The sequence below is a fragment of the Salvelinus namaycush genome, chromosome 15, assembly GCF_016432855.1.
Source record: "Salvelinus namaycush isolate Seneca chromosome 15, SaNama_1.0, whole genome shotgun sequence".
In the NCBI taxonomy this organism is placed as follows: domain Eukaryota; kingdom Metazoa; phylum Chordata; class Actinopteri; order Salmoniformes; family Salmonidae; genus Salvelinus; species Salvelinus namaycush.
The window spans coordinates 21,385,193-21,407,280 of record NC_052321.1 but is presented as its reverse complement, the minus strand read 5'-3'; the positions used below and the strand labels follow the sequence as shown (position 1 = coordinate 21,407,280).

At 43.6% G+C, this 22,088-nt stretch overlaps 1 protein-coding gene across 1 annotated transcript in view; it reads left to right on the top strand.

Moving 5' to 3' along the window:
• Positions 1-22,088, top strand: part of LOC120059986 (disks large-associated protein 2-like) — a 93,469-nt gene that overhangs the window by 42,428 nt on the left and 28,953 nt on the right. The window contains 2 exon segments of the mRNA XM_039009064.1: positions 1,972-2,149; positions 3,221-3,440. Of these exon segments, the coding sequence (XP_038864992.1) occupies positions 1,972-2,149; positions 3,221-3,440 (398 nt within the window).

The window sequence follows — 22,088 nt, the reverse complement described above, 5'->3', positions numbered from 1 at the left end:
GAGTTACACATGGAATAAACAAACATACAGTCAATAATACAGTAGAAAAAGTCTATATACAGTATGTGCAAATGAGGTAGGATAAGGGAGGTAAGGGAATAAATAGGCCATGGTGGCGAAGTAATTACAATATAGCAATTAAAAACTGGAATCATACATGTGCAGAATATATATATGTATATATATATACAGTGGGGAGAACAAGTATTTGATACACTGCCGATTTTGCAGGTTTTCATACTTACAAAGCATGTAGAGGTCTGTAATGTTTATCATAGGTACACTTCAACTGTGAGAGACGGAATCTAAAACAAAAATCCAGAAAATCACATTGTATGATTTTTAAGTAATTAATTTGCATTTTATTGCATGTGATAAGTATTTGATACATCAGAAAAGCAGAACTTAATATTTGGTACAGAAACCTTCGTTTGCAATTACAGAGATCATACGTTTCCTGTAGACTATGGATGCAGGCAATGAGACAGTGATTGCTGAGATCTTGGTTGACAGCAGAGGTGTATTTGGAGGGCAAGTTGGTTAGGATGATATCTATGAGGGTGCCCGTGTTTACGTATTTGGGGTTGTACCTGGTGGGTTCATTGATAATTTGTGTGAGATTGAGGGCATCAAGCTTAGATTGTAGGATGGCCGGGGTGTTAAACATGTACCAGTTTAGGTCACCTAGCAGCACGAGCTCTGAAGATAGATGGGGGGCAATCAATTCACATATGGTGTCCAGGGCACAGCTGGGGGCAGTGGGTGGTCTATAGCAAGCGACAACGGTGAGAGACTTGTTTCTGGAACGGTGGATTTTTAAAAGTAGAAGATCGAATTGTTTGGGTACAGACCTGGATAGTAAGACAGAACTCTGTAGGCTATCTCTGCAGTAGATTGCAACACCGCCCCCTTTGGCAGTTCTATCTTGTCGGAAAATGTTATATTCCGACAAGACTTCTTGTAAGCATGCAGATTTGTGTCCCTCTCCTTGAAAGCGGCAGCTCTAACTTTTAGCTCAGTGCAGATGTTGCCTTTAATCCATGACTTCTGGTTAGGATATGTATGTACGGTCACTGTAGGGAAATGTTGTCAATGCACTTATTAATGAAGCCGTTGACTGATGTGGTAAACTCCTTAATGCCATCGGATGAATCCCGGAACATATTCCAGTCTGTGCTAGAGAAACAGTCCTGTAGCTTAGCATCCGCTTCATCGGACCACTTCCTTATTGATCGTGTCGTTGGTACTTCCTGTTTGAGTTTTTGCTTGTGAGCAGGAATCTGGAGGATAGAGTTATGGTCCGATTTGCCAAATGGAGAGCGGTAGAGAGATTTGTATGCATCTCTGTGACGGCGTGAGTGAAGGCTGTGTTTCCCTTATGGGGAAGCACATTTAATTGACCTGACTGACACTCTCCTGCTATCTCAGAAATGCTTGCTCTGCTTGCTAACTAGCTCCTCATTTGCGTTTCCCTCATCTCCAAGCATTGATTGGCTGCTACAGCACAATAGCAAATCGAATTGCCATTTCGGGGACACTGTTGAACACAGCAATGATTTAGTGGAGGGAGGAAGATCCCCCCCCCCCTCTCTTGGTCAATGCAATGTCATAATCAGTCTCAGTCTGAAGTTCAGCTCACCCAGAGGATGCCTGCCGTGAAGTAATTAACACTTAACTGTTTTATTCCCTTTTGTAAGACCTGTGGCCATGTGACAAATTACATTTTTATTTGTCAAACTATGTTTAATAAAAATTATTAAGACAATTTCTACAACACCTTTACAAGTATAATAATCTCCCTTTCTATCTATTTGTGTCTCTACCATCTCTCTCTCTCTGTCGTCTCTCTCTCTCTTTGTCGTCTCTCTCTCTCTTTGCCATCTCTCTCTCTCTGTCATCTCTCTCTCTCTGCCATCTCTCTCTCTCTGTTGTCTCTCTCACGCTCTCTGTCGTCTCTATCTCTCCATTCAGTCAGAGCTTCCAGGTGCAGGCCTCCAGAGACATGCACCCCCACCCCAGCTTGGCCCTGGAGCCCTCCACCATCTATAACTACCGGCAGCCACCTCTCCCAACAGCCCAATTCCGCTCCAGGAACCAGAGTTACATGCGGGCAGTCAGCACTCTCAGCCAGGCAAGCTGTGTTAGCCAGGTCAGCCAGGTGAGTCTCTGGCCTATAACAATGATATTTACAAGATATAATAATTGTATTACGTCAGATATCGTGACGGACGTCTGCTCAGACTCTGGCAACGCGTTTCGCGTTAGAATGACGCCACCCGTCGGAAGACAATGGGATATTATATGATATTCCATACTGTAGCTCCCTATCCTTCTCACTTCCTTCATTCAGTCTTGACCCTCCCTTAGATGCATATACTTTACTTTTATATTTTGCATTTGTGCAAAATTGAGTCTTGAGTCTTTTATGTGTCTGGTTTATATTAATTTAAGATCTAAATCTCTCTCTTAAAGTCAGCGTGTATTGATTTGTCCCAAGTCTTATAAGCTCAACCTCTCTCCCGCTAATTCTCTGGCTTTATCGCTGCCTCCACGGCACCCTGCTGAGGTTATTACAAGATTATATATCTCGCAATAGAACAGGATCCTTATCTACGATTCTCAGGATTGCCAAATGGGAATGGTGAGATAAACATCGGACCATTTAAACTTCCCTAAATTGATATCTCTATATCGCAAGATGCACATCTGTCTCAGGATATTAAGATCGCCAAATAATGGTTCTGTTGAGATCAGGACACATTGTCTCAGGGGATTCAGAGGGAACTAACACTCATACAGTATGCTATGCCACTAGAATATGTCACCTTGACTTCCTCTAATCCTTTACACATTTCAACATAGATCTAGATTTCAGAATGCATTATTTAGGCAACTGTGGCAAACTGGAGGAATTGAGAAAAACAAAAAACAACAACCAAAAAACATTGTCCTGGTGAGCAAGTCGTATGCTTGACATTTCACAAAGTAATTGCGCATCAAGACGATGCTCAAATGAACAATACATTTGCAGACGTTCTCCTTTTCAAACATTTGCTCTCCTGGCAATTAGCTGGTAGCCATTTCAAGCAAACACTTTTTTATTAAATGCTAAGAAAAGAGCATAACATCAAACGTTGTATACAACCAATTAATGTTTTCCCACAAAGACAAGAACTATCATTGAATTGAGCCTTTCTCACCCTGCTGTTCTCTCCTCCAGGTGAGTGAGACAGAGATAAACGGTCAGTTTGAGTCAGTCTGTGAGTCGGTATTCAGTGAGGTGGAATCTCAGGCTGTGGAGGCTCTGGACCTGCCCGGCTGTTTCCGGACACGGAGCCACAGCTACTTAAGGGCCATCCAGGCTGGCTACTCCCAGGATGATGACTGCATCCCCAACATTACCTCCTCCACCCTCACCTCTACCATCAGGGCCACAACAGGTCAGAACAACAGGGGAGGAGGGGACTGCACCACATTAACAGATACAACACATACTGTATACAGTAGAGTATGAATACTATTGAGATGACAGCTGATCTCTTATCCAAAGTGGATGATAAGTTGATATAGCCATGCAAAGTAAACCTTATACACAAGGGTAGACAGTTCCCGTTTGTAAATATCAAAATGTTATATCAAGTGAGATTTAAGAAATTAACAACATGCACATGACATTTCTTGTGATGCTCTGCTCTTGAAGTGCTTTATGAAATGGCTCCATACATCTGCATGAACTACTTTTACATTTCCTGATTGTTGATATAAAGAGCATATTCAAGTACAGTTTATGAGTTGCTTTGAGTCAATCCATCATATTGCATTTTCAATTCAGTCATTCATATTCTCATTCCACATAATATCAGAGAGTGAAGATATGAACCCTATTGAAATGATTCTGCAGGCACATGAAGTGGACGTTATATCACGAGACCTTTTCAGATTAAGTGAGGATGGATTGTTTTTTCTCCCTCGTTGCTGTTTCCTTACTATAGCTTTTTCTTTTAGTTGATGGAGTTAATCGCCTTCAGCACAATCTGGCTCTAAACCTCATTTCATGATAAGCCTCAGATCCTTTGCGTGTGTTCTCAGCTTGACTGAAACTCTGGGCAGGGGAAATAGTGCTGAGATGAACAGTCCTTCAACTCCAGAGTCTTAATGACTGAATGGGTTTACTACAGCTTTATCTACCTGTACTTACAAACTACATTATGATGCATACACGTTGTTGCCACAGCAACGGCTTTGAGTTTTCTCTCCCACAGATTCTCCAGTTCAGTTCCCACAGATTCTGGTGTCTCATGTGGCAGGTAATGACTGCACTGGTCAATAAAATTGAGGTCACAAAAGCAAGAGTTGTATTTTTTTATGTGGGATAAAATAAACTGCGAATATGACACTGAGTGAATAAAAATCATTTCAGCAAACGGTCCTGTAAGGTCATCTACTTCGCCAGAGGATAAACCATAGCAATGACATTGTTTCCCATTTCTGGATACACACAAAAACAACAACAACCTTCCCCTGGTAAAGAAGTGAAGACCCATTCTTTCTACCGTGGAGTTCTACCAATGATATTAGGGAGAGGTCAGAGAAGGTGTGGGCATCTGGAGAATTGTGCATTTGACAGATTTTCACCAGTTATTTACACTGCTTTCTCAACAAACTAAAACATAATCTTTACATTTGTCATGGCAATTTCATGCAATCTATGGTGTGGAGGATGGGGTGTGTCTGATGTCAGGAGTCTTTGGGCGATTGGTTCCACCCTCTGACTTCAGGTAAATAGGTCATACTGGACCTCATGATGTTCAATAGGGTTCATATACTTCCTGATAGTGGTTGGGGATGTGTTGCTCATCTTTGCTTCTTTTCAGTGCACAAAGTTACACCTGTATCATATCTGTGGTGAAGGTTTTGAATACCATGCATACAGTAGGTTTTTACAGTGTCTTGTTCTTTGTCATGTGTTTTGGGGTCTGTCTTTGTGCAGTGAAAAGATGAGAAGCATGCAAGAGCATGATACAGGTTCATTTGAGATTGAGAAGGCAGTGTAAACTATAATCAGAAATATGAGTCAAAATGGGACTATGTGTAATGGAACGTTTAGTGTAATATTGATAACCAAAATGTTTTATTTTCGGAAAGGTTTCCTTATCTAGCTTCGTAGATCCAAGAAAATACTATAATAATGAATTTTAGACACTGAAGATATGAGACAATTTCAAGTCTTATTTTGACTCATACATTCCTTAACTTAAAAACTGCATGACTTAATGTCTGTGCTTGGTGGCTAACACTAGCACATTCTCTCCAGCTGCTCACACCTGTGACCTGACGACATACTACACATATTTACCTTTGTCTTCCAGAGGGAAAATATGCACAGGAAGCCACTAGCTTACCTGAGTACCAGGCCAGTGTACGTCGAGACGTAGCAGACATAGTCCCATTGGCCCATGACGATCTAGGCTGCCCTATCAGAAGAAACAGACTGTATCTCCAAGACAGTACCGGTGCCACAGCCAAACCTCAATCTGGGCCCCCTGATTCACCCAGCCTGTTCAGGCCCCCTAAACCTAGCTTCCAGGCCCCAGAGAGGCCCTCACCCAAAGCCATCGAGGCCAGTATAAAGGAGTCAGCCCACCTAGCTGCAGCGATCAGCATGCAGTGGAAGGAGGAAGTGTCGGCCATGCGTCGTGAGCTGTCTGATCTCAGGAGGGACCTGTGCACTGAGCTCAGGGCCTTCAATAGCAACTTCAACACCTTCACGCAGCACTACAACACGTGGTCTCCACAGCCTGGGGCTGCTGGGGGAGCAGGGTCGGCTGGGGGAGAAGGGGTGGCTGGGAGAACATGGGCGGCTGGGGGAGAAGGGGCGGCTGGGGGAGAAGGGGTGGCTGGGAGAACATGGGCGGCTGGGAAACGGGCTAAAGTGGCTCAAGTGTCTGTAGGGACGCAGGCCAGGAGCAAGGTGCTGGTGAGACAGAGCACGGCAGACGCAGCCGTTAATTGTCCTGAGGAGGAAGAGGTACAAGAGAAGCAGGCCGTCGTGAGGCGCCGTCTTCCTAAACAGATCTCAATGGACCCAGCCATTCTAAGGCGTCCGGCATCACTGTTTGTAGAGGGTTCTATCCCGATCACTCTAGATTCCGTACTTGTGGATCCAGTCACCATGATCCAGCCAGAACCAGTGTCAGACTCATCAACCTCTGTGGTTCGCCCAGAACCACTAGACCAGAACACTAAGAGCCTATCAGATCAGTTATCTCCAGACCCAGTCAGCATGAGCTCCTCAGAAGCACAGTCTGTGGATCCAGCCATAGAGGACCCTGTAGATTCAGAGCAGCACTACCCAAAGACTGTGTGCTCTCCAGATCCAGTGTCCACAGACGTGTATCGTTTGGAAACAGACAAGCCCACAGACGTAGTTAATGTGTACGGTTTAGAAACAGACAAGTCCACAGATGTAGAAAATGTGTACAGGGTAGAAACAGACAAGCCCACAGACGTAGCTAATGTGTACGGTGTAAAAACAGACAAGCCCACAGACATAGCTAATGTGTGCAGTGTAGAAACAGACAAGCCCACAGACGTAGCTAATGCATACAGTGTAGAAACAGACAAGCCCACAGACGTAGCTAATGTGTGTGGTGTAGAAACAGACAAGCCCACAGACGTAGCTAATGTGTGTGGTGTAGAAACAGACAAGCCCACAGACGTAGCTAATGTGTACAGGGTAGAAACAGACAAGCCCACAGACGTAGCTAAGGTGTACAGGGTAGAAACAGACAAGCCCACAGACGTAGCTAATGTGTACGGTGTAGAAACAGACAAGCCCACAGATGTAGCTAATGTGTACAGTGTAGAAACAGACAAGCCCACAGACGTAGCTAATGTGTACAGGGTAGAAACAGACAAGCCCACAGACGTAGCTAATGTGTACAGTGTAGAAACAGACAAGCCCACAGACGTAGCTAATGTGTACAGTGTAGAAACAGACAAGCCCACAGATGTAGCTAATGTGTACAGTGTAGAAACAGACAAGCCCACAGACGTAGCTAATGTGTACAGTGTAGAAACAGACAAGCCCACAGACGTAGCTAATGTGTGTGGTGTAGAAACAGACAAGCCCACAGACGTAGCTAATGTGTACAGGGTAGAAACAGACAAGCCCACAGACGTAGCTAATGTGTACAGTGTAGAAACAGACAAGCCCACAGACGTAGCTAATGTGTGTGGTGTAGAAACAGACAAGCCCACAGACGTAGCTAATGTGTGTGGTGTAGAAACAGACAAGCCCACAGACGTAGCTAATGTGTACAGTGTAGAAACAGACAAGCCCACAGACGTAGCTAATGTGTGTGGTGTAGAAACAGACAAGCCCACAGACGTAGCTAATGTGTGCCCTGAAGAAACACACAAGCTGCACAAGCTGGACCCAGCTAATGTGAACCGCTCCGATACAGAATCGATTGACTTAGTTAATGTGAAACTCCTAGTCCCAGAACCAAGAGTGACGTACCTACCATATCCAGTACCTGAGGTCACTGTGTCCCCACCACAAGAGTCAGACTCTGACTTGTCCCCATCAGATTCAGAATCTGTGGAAGATGTCACTGTGCACCAGCAAGATCCAGTGTCTCAAGACACAGCTCCTGTACACCAGGCAGTTCCTGTCTGTCTGTCAGATACTGAATCTTTAGACCCAGGCCCTATAGTCTTAACAGCACCAGAGATAGAGCCACTGGCTAATACCAGTGTGTGCTCATCAGAGCAACTCGATCAATACTCAGTTACCATTTGCCCAACTGTCATAGTTACACCAGAGAGCCCAACTGATTTAGAATCACTGGATGTGTGTCTGATCCCATCTGATCCAGAATCACAGGACTTAGCCACTGTCTGCCTTCCAGACCTCCCAGATCCATTCCCCTTAGACTCCGACATGTTCCCATCAGAAATAGTAGTGCGTGCATATCCAGTCACCATCGACTCCTTTGATGAATTTGATGAGTCTCTGGAGCCAGAATGGCCACCTGTTCCAGAACCAATGGACCAGGCCACTGAGTGCCCAACTGATCCATTTGTGGTCCATTTGGTCTTAACCACCTTCAATTCCTCAGATGAATCAGATCTGGACTCAGTCTTCTTGGATCCGCTGGAACCTCTGGAGACAGTTAGTGTGAGTTCATCAGACCTCAGCCCAATCGCCATGTACACACCACCAGACCCAGTTTCTCTGAGCCCCCCCAGTCCGGACCACCCCTCTATATACCGAATGGAATCAGTGTGTGTGGACCCAGCTATTGAGTACCGATTAGATCACATGCATGAAGACCTACCTATAGAGTTCCCTGAAGATTCAGAACCACAGGACCAAGTTACAGTGCATTCACCTGGCCCGGTCTCCCTCGGACTGGGCAGTCCATTCACCCCAGACTCAGTAGCCCTGGACCCAGCCACGATGTGCCACCCAGAACCAGTCATCCTAGACCTAGATCCACTAATATTACTAGACCCAGCGAGCATTAGCTTGTCCGCATTTGAGCTGGCACCCATGGAGCTAGAGGATGCCATAGGGGAAGCCACAGATTGCTCTGTCATGGATGTCTGTGAGGACCCTGAAGCTCCAGAGGGGGAGACAGCCACTGACAACCCAGGGAAGTCTCACTGTGACCAGGCCTTTCTGTGGGACAGATGGCAGCAGGAGCCCCCCCAGTGGGAACCACGGTCCATGAAGAGGAGTTCTAGTGTAGAGCTGTGGAGCGGGAGATATGAGTACAACAGTGCGGAGATAACATATATGTCTCTGACACTCTGAGAATGTGAGATGTCTCCTCAAGATCGCAGTGAGAAGAATGTAGCGTTGAATGTGTCAGTAGCAGAGTATGCATAGGAACATTTAGTATTGATGCTCAAAGTTGTTTTACTATGGACCTTAATGGATTTATTTTTCTGGGTATCATGGCCACAGTAAAGCACTGTATGAATGTTTCATAATGCTTAGGATGAATCCATGATCATGAATGTGGTTTGACATTAAAGGACTGCATTAGTGACAGCAACTACGTAGCTGAATGGAATGTACTGTGCCATAAGAATGTGATGAACAATCAAATCAGTTGAATGCACACCAGACTTCAATTGCACTTGGCTTGAACTATGATGGACCAACGCATTCTGAACTGCTGTAAGCATTGGTGAACATTGACATGAACTTATCTTTCTGTTCTTTACGAGTAATGAATCCATACTTTTCAATTGATAAGTCTGTCACAAATTATATTTATCACTAAAACCTCTGTGGAGCTCACTGTGGTAGACTAAATAGACTGGCCTTTGCTTATGTGTCTTGACAATCTTTGCTGTGACTGTGGATATACAGTACTGTTTTTCTGTGGTTTTACAGTATTGTTTTTCTGTGGATTTCCAGTATTTTTTCCCCCTGACATATCTTGAGTATTCTGTTAAATGTCACTCCGGAATAGAGCGATGTAAATCTTGGCAATTATCATACAAATCCCAAAGACTGGCTATAAATCAAATGAGCCGTTGGATTTACTCTACGGGAACTAACGGAACCTTGGGAAATGACGTCATTAAATCAGATTATGGAACAGAAGTGATCAGTAGCTGTTTGGATTGTTGGGAATACTATTGCTGTATCTTTTTTACACATGCATGTTCACAAACAGGCAGACAGAAACACACACACACACACTTTCACACACCCCTACTATCCCTTGATTTAGTCAGTTACGTCAGTCCTGTCCAACACCTATACATCAGCAGATATCTGACAGCAGCTTCGAAGACATCTGATGGGATGTTTTTCTGTCAATGTCAACTCAATCCATCCCCAGGTAGTGAAGCCATGGAGGTCCTGTCTCTCTGTCTGCCACAAGGAAGTGATGTTGCTGTGTCTCTACTGGTGTTGCTGTGTCTCTGCTGTCATGTACTGTGTCATCCTCATGCTCAGGAACCAAAGACTGAGAATGTTATTCTAACAGCTGCTACTCAAGTGTATCCAAATGTTAATGTTCATGCTTTTGTATACAAACAATATGTCAATGACAATAGTATTTGTGAGGATGACTGGTGACTGATATTATTGACCTGGAGACTGTAGAGAATGGTGATGTTAAACTGCATGGTTATGATGATTCTGAAGATGCATTATTTTGACACCTGCTGCACTGTGTTTGGTGCTGGGTGGCGTTTTAAGTTTTGTGCCCAGTGTAGGGAACAGATCCCAGACATGATTGGAAATACATAATGACAGCTCTGCTACCAGCAAGGCACCAGCCAGATGAAACACAAGAGATGTCTGTGCTATCCTTATTAAGGAGCTGTGTATGAAATGGCACCATTAAATCCTGGGCCCTAATAAAGTGCACTGGGGGGAAAAAGCTTTGATAAGAAATGTATGTGAGTCGTACACAACAGTGACTGTCGAAGTGACACTCTGTTCTATTGTTTTGAGAAAAAACTGTGCAGTAAATTATTTATTTTCATGTGCCTCAGTTTATGAAAGTCTGCTAAATTGTCTGAAGCTGACAAGATTATACAGGGGAGAAGTTAATTAGTTTGTTTTGTCATATTCATTTTGTTTCTTTCTATTGCATAATACATCACACTTCCTCCTGCTGTTGCTGCGTTGTTGGACTTGTTATTAGATACAGTGACGTGTAGGCTACTGCAGTGATTTGATGACATACCAACTGTACGGTGCCCATTTGATATAACATGAGCAAACCTCTGAGCTCAGAGTGTTGGTGTGGATACCTTCTATTGTGAACTCTCACCTCACAGCGAGTGATCAGACTAGAATGTTCTTTGTATTTTTGGATGGGCTATTTTACCCAACATTGATAACTGGAATTAAAATACTCTCCTTGAGTTTTTTTTATTTTAAATTAGTATTACTGACTGCTTACTGTCAAGTTAGGAACATAATGACTCTTCCACTCTCATTGCCTAGTATGGGGCTCCAAAGTTGCTTAGCAATCACCAAAGTGCTCAGCAATACGGCAGTGCATGGAGTTATTTTTGTAAGTGCACCCGCAAGAGCCATGCTTTCCAATTCCATACCTCTAACTGCTCATCACTCATCTGAATGTGATCTCCACCATTCATTCTTTTCTGTTTAGCCATACTAAACTGTCAGATTAGCTCTTTCCGTTCGCCATCCTATGAGTTTTCTTACAGGGATGCTAAAGCCATCTACCAATTAGCCAATGATCTCTTCTGCTTTAGCTTGAGAGTGATGTGTAAATGTCTCACCATGATTGCTGTGATTGCTTCCTCTTTGTGCATCTTCTCACAGCCTCTTAGTGGTCCTATTACAGTTTCACAGGGTCAACTGGGGTCATATCCTGAATAGAACATATACAGTATTTCATAAAACATTTGAATCAATTGGCATGTACGATTGTAAATATGATTGCTAGTTAAAAACTAGATTAAACAAGATAGATAGTCACAAATTTCACTAAATATTAACTTCCTTTTCACTGTGTGAACATACACTCACCGGACAGTTAATTAGGTACCATATTCACAAATGGATCACTCCTATAGACAGTGAGTCAAGTGGCTGTGGCTTGCTACTGTATATAAAGCAGGCAGACAGGCATGGAGGCATTCAGTTACTGTTCGATTGAACGTTAGAATGGATAAAATGAGTGACCTAAGAGACTTTGAGCGTGGTATGATTGTCGGTGCCAGGGGAGCCGGATCCACTGTCTCAGAAATGGCCGTCCTACTGGGCTTTTCACGCATGACAGTGTCTAGAGTTTACAGATAATGGTGGGAAAAACAAAAAACATCCAGACATCCATTTCGACCAGTCCTGTGGTCGAAAAACAGCTTGTTGATGAGAGAGGTCGAAGGCCACAAACAGACAAATAATGACGTAGTACAACAGCTCCACTTCACCTCAGGAGACTGGAAAAATGTGCTTGGCCCCTAAGACCCTCACAAGCTTTTACAGATGCACCATTGAGAGCATCCTGTCGGGCTGTATCACAGCCTGGTACGGCAACTGGACCGCCCGCAACCGCAGGGCTCTCCAGAGGGTGGTGCGGTGTGCCCAGCGCATCACCGGGTGCACATTGACTGCCCTCCAGGACACCTACAGTGCCGATGTCACAGGAAGGCGAAAAAGATCATCAAGGACATCAACCACCCGAGCCACGGCCTGTTCACCCCACTATCGTCCAGAAGGCGAGATCAGTACAGGTACATCAAAGCTGGGGCCGAGAGACTGAAAAACAGTTTCCATCTCAAGGCCATCATACTGTTAAATAGCCATCACTAGCCAGCCTCCGCCCAGTACCCTGCCCTGAACATAGAAACTGTCACTAGTCGGCTCCCACCCGGTTACTCAACCCTGCACCTTAGAGGCTGTTGCCCTATGTACCAAGACATGGAATAAGTGGTCACTTTAATAATGGAGCACTGGTCACTTTAATAATGTTTACAAACTATTTACTAATTTCATATGTATGTACTGTATTCTAGTCAAGGCCATACTATTCAGCTATTGCTGTATATATATATATATATATACTCTTCATATATATATATAGGGACACATGCTAGTAAGACCGTCTCATTCCAAAATCATGGGCATTAATATGGAGTTTTCCCCCCCTTTGCTGCTATAACTGCCTCCACTCTTCTGGGAAGGCTTTCCACTAGATGTTGGAACATTGCTGCAGGGACTGTCTTCCATTCAGCCACAAGAGCATTATTGAGGTCGGGCACTGATGTTGCGCAATTAGGCCTGGCTCGCAGTCGGCGTTCCAATTCATCCCAAAGGTGTTCAGTGGCATTGAAGTCATGGCTCTATGCAGGCCAGTCAAGTTCTTCCACACCGATCTCGACAAACCATTTCTGTATGGACCTCGCTTTGTGCACTGTCACAGAGCAGGTCTGCATAGTGCTGAAGCACGTAGCGCAGTTAAATATTGTCTTGGTTGTAACACTCACTAACAAGTTCCAAATTGCCTCTGGAAGCAACGTCAGCATAAGAACTGTTCGTCGGGAGCTTCTTGAAATGGGTTTCCATGGCCGAGCAGCCTCACACAAGCGCAATAACAAGCGTCGGCTGGAGTGGTGTAAAGCTCGCCGCCATTGGACTCTGGAGCAATGGAAACGTGTTCTCTGGAGTGATGAAACACGCTTCACCATCTGGCAGTTCGACGGACGAATCTGGACGAATCTGGAATGCATAGTGCCAGCTGTAAAGTTTGGTGGAGGAGGAATAATGGTCTGGGGCTGTTTTTCATGATTCTGGCTAGGCCTCTTAGTTCCAGTGGAGTGAACGCTACAGCATACAATGACATTCTAGAAGATTCTGTGCTTCCAACTTTGAGGCAACAGTTTGGGGAAGACCCTTTCCTGTTTCAGCATGACAATGCCCCAGTGCACAAAGTGAGGTCCATACAGAAATGGTTTGTTGAGATCGGTGTGAAAGAACTTGACTGGCCTCCACAGAGCCCTGACCTCAACCCAATTGAACACCTTTGGGATGAATTGGAATGCCGACTGCCAGCAAGGCCTAATCACCCAACATCAGTGCTCGACCTCACTAATGCTCTTGTGGCTGAATGGAAGCAAGTCCCTGCAGCAATTTTATTTCATTTAACCTTTATTTAACTAGGAAAGTCAGTTAAGAACAAATTCTTACTTACAATGACGGCCTACCAAAAGGCAAAAGGCCTCCTGCGGGGGCTGGGATTAAAAATAAAAATATAGGACAAAACACACATCACGACAAGAGAGACACTACAACACTACGGTTTTACAAGTAGTCCATCATTGTAAATAAGAATTTGTTTTTAACTGACTTGCCTAGTTAAATAATGGTTAAATAAAAATAAATAAAGAGAGACCTAAGACAACAACATAGCATGGCAGCAACACATGACAACACAGGATAGTAGCAACACCACATGACAACAACATGGTAGCAACACAACATGGCAGCAGCACAACATGGTAGCAGCACAAAACATGGTACAAACATTATTGGGCACAGACAACAGCACAAAGGCAAGAAGGCAGAGACAACAATACAACACGCAATGTTCCAACATCTAGTGAAAAGCCTTCACAGAAGAGTGGAGGCTGTTATAGCAGCAAACAGGGGACCAACTCCATATTAATGCCCATGATTTCGGAATGAGATGTTTGACGAACAGGTGTCCACATACTTTTGGTCATGTAGTGTATATTTATATATATAGATTTGTATATATATAGATATATACTCCAGACTCTGACATTGCTCATCCTAATATGTATATATTCATTCTTCTACTTTTAGATTTGTGTGTATTGTTGTGAATTGTTAGATGTTACTGCACTGTTGGAGCTAGGAACATAAGCATTTCGCTACACCCACAATAACATCTGCTAAATATGTGTATGTGACCAATAGAATTTGATTTGTGGTGTGCAGAACGGCATCTCGGAAAGCACAACTCCTCGATCCTTGTCACGGATGGAGTATTGTAGTAGACCACCCTGGGTTCCACTCCTACCAGATAAAAACAAGAGGGCTCCAGTGAGAACACGGTCACCAACACTGGACAATTGAGGAGTGGAAAAACATTTAGTTTACTTGAGTGGCCTGGTCAGTCCCCAGACCTCAACCCAATAGAACATCTTTGGGATGAGATGGAACAGGCTGTTTGCAGCATGAATGTACCAACGTTCAATCTGCAGCAACTGCATGATGCCATCGCGTTAGCATGGACCAACATCCATGTGCAACGTTTCCAACACCTTGTAGAATGCCCTGAAGAATTCAGGCTCTTCTGAAGGAAAAGAGGGTTCCGACCCATTACTAGATGGGTGTACCTAATAAACTGGCCGGTGAGTGTATGTTGCTGTTGAAGGAAAAAGTAAACTGCTGCTGCCTCACAATCTAACCAAGGTGCTTCAATTGATATATTATATTTTATTATCTGCCATTATCCTCTTATCTATGGGTACAGTATGTAGCTGTTTTTCTGTATAGTGTACTGTGATTAGTGTTCTGTGTGCTAGGCAGATGTGACCAGGATGTTGAATGTGATTGGCTGGCTTGTTTCAGGGATCCAGTTCCGCCTCCCCTCCACCTGCAGCACTGACCGGACGACCCACGAAACCCCAGGTAAACCTCCTGTCCAAGCCAATAGCTGATGGTGAATATGTTTTAAACCAGCATCGTTATCATTTATTCATGACATACAGTAAACATGCTGTGATTAAGCAGTCTCACACTCACACTGGTTTATCAAACTTATCAAGATGAAACAAAACAACAACACCACCACATAATAATCCCTGAAAACAAGCGTCAGTTTTACCGTTAAGACCCTGCAACTATCTCTCTCTCTCTGTGTCCCTCTTGTTGGGTATTTTGATCACCCTTGGCTATTTATTTTCTCCTTGAGCCTCTCTGCCGCGCTGCGGACCTTATTGATTCATCAGGCACAAGCCCTTATCTTGCAGGTAGATTGAAAAACGGCAGGGGAATGTAAAATACCCCTCTCCTCTTTTCCCTCTTCTCCTCTCCCCTCTTCCTCCTAAAACGGGCTGTGGGAGTGAGAGAAATCGTGAGTGAGAGAAGTCGTGAGAGCTCTAGCAATGACGAACGCTTCGGAACATTGGCCCGCATGACTGATGGACCGTCCCTCCTTCCTTCCTTCCTTCTCTCCATCCTTCCTTCCTTACTTCTCTCCCTCACTCCCTCCACACACTCACCAACGGGCATACACACACACACCCTTCTCCTCTGTATAGGTCAAGGTTTCTATTTGTAGATTCCCTGGGCCTTGGTGATACATATGGCAGGGAGAGCACTTTGTCAATTTATTTTGTTTAAAATGCTGGAGTTAAGGCCTCCGTGGCAGATGCTGTGTTGTCAGCCATGGGGTCCGGAGTGACAGAGAGGAGTGACAATTACCTTGTACCCCTGCACATAATTACCTCGTACCCTTGCACATCGACTCGGTACTGGTACCCCGTGTATATAGCCAAGTTATCGTTACTCATTGTCAGTGGCGATTTTAGCATGTAAATCTTGGTGGGCAAAAAATAAATACATGTGGGATGCATGCCAGCAAAGCCACTACACAACACAACACTAAACAATACATTAATTGCACAATAACGGTGCCAAACGGTGCCCACAAACTGTTAGGGCCTCCATAAAGCTGTCCCAACAGCAGAGTCCCAACAGCAGTCCCAACACCCAACACTGCTACACCTGAATATCAGTGGAGCCTTGTCTGGCGAGCCTCATTTACTGCCTTTTAGAAAAGCATAGCTGATATGGCTGACTTGCTTAAACAAATGTGGTTTCTACTGACAATTGAGATGTACAAACTATGGCATAAGGGGACGACAAGCGGATATGAGGCAATCCGTAATTTCGAATAAGACATTAATGATCGAGCTAGGACAGACGTCAATATAACAATTTGTTCAGCACTTTTGAAATGTACAGCGACAGAATTCAGAACATGGGCCGTTCTTACAGTGTTGTCCCTGTACACCAAGTCAGAACCGTAGGATAAATAAAGGAGGCATATAAGCAGACAATGAAAGCTCTTACAATTGTCACGATCGTTATACAGTGGAAGAGAGGAGGACCAAGGCGCAGCGTGAGAACAATACATTCTTCTTTTTTAATGACACGAAAACGAAGAACACTATACAAACTATATAAAAACAACAAACGAACGAACGTGACGCTATAAACAAATAGTGCTGACACAAACACTACACATAGACATAGACACCCACGAACTACCTAATGAATATGGCTGCCTAAATATGGTTCCCAATCAGAGACAACGATAGACAGCTGTCTCTAATTGAGAACCAATCTAGGCAACCATAGACATACATACACCTAGACTAGGCACTGCCCCATAAACATACAAAACCCTAGACAATACAAAACACATACATCCCCCATGTCACACCCTGACCTAACTAAAATAATAAAGAAAACAAAGATAACTAAGGCCAGGGCGTGACAACAATATTCAATGATTACATTTCTCAAAAACAGGTTATAGGCTACATGTGCACCACCAATTCAGAACAGTGGGGGAAATTAAGAGGTGAAAATAGACCAAATTATTAGGGTGAGGCACATGGGCTACTGATAAGAGAATTTTGTTCTCCAGGTACATAACCCAATTTAATTATATTACTCCGTCTGCAAACCAGAATTTGTAAGATCCTGGTCGAATGAAACAGACGGAGGCCCAGCTACAATAGATAGTCAAAAAGGTTTATTCAGAGAACGTTCTAAAGTCAGGAATACAAAACAATTCATTTTATACTGACTTCTCACGCCCACACATTCACACAACCATACGCACACACACACACACACACATACAAACAGACGCACACACACACACACACACACACATGCATACAAACAGACGCACACACATGTCCTGCTACCCAGCCGCCAGAGATTAGTGACCTTGTCCTTGAGACATACTCCCTGTTCTTTTCCCAAATCTATAGTCAGGTCGGCACCAAGCTCAGACAGTCTGTGTTTATAATACCATAAAGACATATTGTCTTTACCCTAATTCTGACTAGACTACACATTTATTGATTATGATGTTATACATTCTAATCACTTCCATACATTTATATGTTTCAGGGCGGAATATTCTAATCATTCAATTAACCGATAATTCTCACCTAACAGCTACTAACAGCTTACTACACAATATACACTTAGTATTACTTTCTTAGCTACAGTATACATATCTCCCTGGCATATTACGTAATTTATGCAGCAGCATACAAGACATTTTCGGACTCACTTTGTTGTTCTGTGCTCACTTGAATAGGAAAGTGGCGCGACGGTCCTTCGTGGGAAAATTCTGTCATCAAAGTCTGGTATTCTCTGTATTTATGGCGCTTTCAAGACAACTGTTAACTCAACAAAAAAAAAGAGTTGAATCATGATGGCGTCAGTGATCTTCAGGTCTTAGCTCTAGTAAGAGGCCCGAGTTCCCGATTTACAATTCTGAGTTGGATAAAAGTTCAAAATGTTTTTTCCCAGTCGTAACTCATTTTTCCCAAGTTCCCAGTTGTCTTGAACTCACTAAAGTCATATTTTGCAGTTTCAAGTTAACAGTTTTGTGCGCGGCACAAATCATGCTTCATTGACAGCATGGACAATGTTGAATGTTTTATCATTTTAAACTAGGAAAAGAGACACTTAATCTTAGACTTGGACCACAAAGCCACTCCACTGAATAGCAGGCTCATGATTGCTTTGCAATGCTTGATTTGAATTTGCGATTTCCAATTTGTTGTGAAATGTTTATGTCCAATGACCGATGAGCAAGGATATGTTTTATCAATCATTTCTCTTCATTATTTATCTTCATATGACAAGGATTAAAAATGTTTTACCAGTAGATTGTCAACTTGATTCATGATGATGACTGCTAGCTAAAATTTTGAAAGTATGATGTTGACATGATTAGTCCAATCAAAGCTACTGTAGATATAACGTGATTTCAAGTAATTTTATCTGTGGCCAATGAACTTGAGCCTTCTTGGATGGGCACTTCTAATGTAACTCTATGGCAGCACCCAAGGGGCTTGAATTTTCGAGCTCTACCCCACTACAGTAACGTAGTGTTCCCTTGAGTGACATAACACTGAGCCAATCACGGCGCAACGCACCGTATTTTCTGCTGGCTTGCCCCACCACCACAGAAACCACTGAGTTAGGCTGAAACACCATGTTGGAGCTGCCTTACTCAAGAAAATAAAAAAGAGACCATGTTTGTATGCAGCTTTATTAACTCAATGATATATATATTTTTTTTTTACATTGTTTACAAACTGATATGTGACATATATTAATGCCAAAATAACATGCAAAACAGGCAAGGCCCACATTTTTGCTGAAAATATGGGGCTCCAAACAGGAGGGGTTCTGCCCTTTTAAAACAGTCTAAGGGGGGATCACGTGACCCTTGAACGAGATGGCCGCATGAACTAAGAGCTCCGCACAAGTAGTTTCCAATTCTTAATCTTACCTCCACTTCAAGTTTAAACTCCTTTAGCTTTAGTCAAAAAGTCATGGCGGCTACAAAAGGCGACATTACAAGTGACATTTATACCTGGATTCGAGCATTAGCCACGGAAAAAGCCTCCAAGAAACAGCTAGCTTCCGAAAAATCTAGCACCATTAGCCAGGAGCAAGAGGAACCCCCACCCGAGGCCCAAGAAATGCCAACCTTGCACTCTGTCGAAGACATCCTTTCTCAGCTGAGATCCCAACGTACAGAACTCAACATCAAATTAGACGGCATTAACTCTCAGCTCAGTGCGATAGGGGGCAAGGTGACAACCCTGGAAAATGCTTTGCCCTGACATCAACAAGATAACCATCAAGGCGGAGCGCCTGGATGAGGCAGAGGGGCGAATCCTATCCATGGAAAACTCACTGACAGACGCCATGGAAACAATAGCAGATGCTAAAAAGAGAATAGAGCATCTGGAAGAGAAAACAGAGGACCTGGAAAACAGGTGGCGAAGGAATAATTGTGTTCTATTAAATCTGGGCGAAAAAGAAGAGGGAAACATGCCACTGATCCGCTACCTGCAAGACAATCTTCCCGAGTGGCTCCACCTGTCCACCGACAGGCCCATAGAACTCGAGAGAGAGCTCACCGAGCACTGAGGCCCCCACCAGCAGCCAGACAACCACCGCGCCCAATCACCATACCTTTCCTGAGATTCACCGACAAGGAACGAGTCCTACAGGTGGCGAAAATCAACGCCATTACAGTGGGAAACGCCAAACTCACTTTACATCAGGACCTGTCAGCTGGAATACGCCGAAAGCGCCGAGACTTTGATGAGGTGAAGAAATACTCCGTTGACCGAGGCATCTTTAGGGGATTTAAATACCCAAACGAGCTCAGGATTTTTCACCAAGGAGCCCTTCGACACTTCAAAACTCCCGAAGAGGCTAAATGTTTTTTGAAGGACAATCCTGGTCACAGAGAAATGGACCAATGACTAAAAGCGATTACTGTTATTACTAATGGAGGTAAGACAACATATAGCCACCATCCAAAGACCCACCCGCCCCGCTAAATGTCATTATAACCATCTAATTTGTATTTATTCTCTTTTAGCTGAGAGGGATAGCCTCTATAGCCTATCCTAGGCCTACTAACGCTTCAGCCTACTTTTAGTTCCCCTTTTTTTATTATTATTATTTGTAGTCATCATTTTCACATAGGCTTCCACCATTTATAGGCTGTCGATTAGGACACATTTACAGACCTAACGAGAAGCTCAATGTGTCAATTATATGCCTATGGCCTTATCCTGTTGTTACGTTTTAATAAAAACAAACAACTTATCCTATAGATCCCTCTTAAGGATTTGCCCCAACATTTCTGTTTTATTTGGTCCAAACGATTAGCCCTATGTCCTTTGGGGGAGGTATATGTAGGCTGGGCTATTGATTTTATTTCTCCCTCTTTTTTAATGGACGGGGGCTACGTTGTCACTTACTCAATGCAGGGCGGAGAGGATGAGGCATTTCTTTGGTGGGGAGGGGGAGACGTTGTCACTTACTCAATGCAGGGCGGAGAGGATGAGGCATTTCTTTGGTGGGGAGGGGGAGACGTTGTCACTTACTCAATGCAGGGCGGAGAGGATGAGGCATTTCTTTGGTGGGGAGGGGGAGACGTTGTGCGTTGCTAACTGTTCCCGTTTGTTTTCTTCGGAACACAGAATTGAGACTGAGCGGAGGGGTAATAGATCCAACGGGATATGTCGAGTTGTTTGGGAACTCGGCTGGGGTGTTCAGAGATTGTTCTTTTATGTACACCATTTATTTTTCTTTTATGTGATCGCAGCTGTAACTATTATCCACCTTTACCCAGAGATGACTTGCAATAGAGTTTGATTACTGTTCGATGACGATGACTAGTACCTTAAATCTATTGACATGGAACTGCCACGGTCTAGGCCATGCAATAAAACGGAAAAAGATACTATGTGCTCTAAAAAAGGAAAAAGCAGACATTGCTCTATTACAAGAGACACACCTCTGTGATGCCGAACATGCCAAACTCCAGGCATGTTCGGCATGTGTATTTCAGGTGTATTTCTCATCTTTCAAATCAAACAGTAGAGGTACAGCCATACTTATCCATGAGAATGTTCCATTCATAATTGACAAAAACATATCTGATCCGGAGGGGAGATTTATTTTGATAACTGGGTCACTGTATGGACAACCAATTACTTTCTTAAACATATACGCCCCTAACACTGATACTCCTGCTTTCATGTCGAAAATTATAACCCTGTTCAATGAGCATTGTGTTTCCTTTGGAGTTCAGGCTGGAGATTTTAATTGTACCCTCAACCCAACCCTAGACAAATCATCTCAAGTCCCCACCACAAACCCTAGATCTGCAAAGATGTTGAACTCTCTTACTAAAGAGATGGGACTGATAGATATCTGGAGAGAGACTAATAGCTCTTTCAGATCACGCCTTTGTCCACCTCCGCTTTGACCTCTGCAAAAACATCCCAAGGTCAAAGAGCTGGAAATTCAACACCTCCACGAAGTGTTCCATACAATGGTAACTACATGGGTAGACAACTACACACAAGACAACAAAGCCTCTCCTGTTTCTCCAGCCACAATGTGGGACGCTGCCAAAGCCACACTAAGAGGTCATCTAATTACATATGCTTCCTCTAAGAAAAAAGCAATGGAAGCACACAGGCTAGATCTTGAGAGGGAGCTGGAACGCTGTGAAAAAGTACATAAACAATCCCCAGACAGCACCTCCTGGAGTCAACTTAGAGCAGCCAAAGCCAAACTGAACTTGGACTATACTCGGGAGATAAAAAATAAAAATAAATCTTTACTAAACAGAAATACCATGAGTATAGCAATAGGCCTAGTAGATTGCTTGCTTACCAATTAAAAAAGAGCAGTCCGAGCGCACAATCATGGCCATCCGAACAGCAGAGGACGAGGTCACATATGACCAAAAAAAGATCAATTT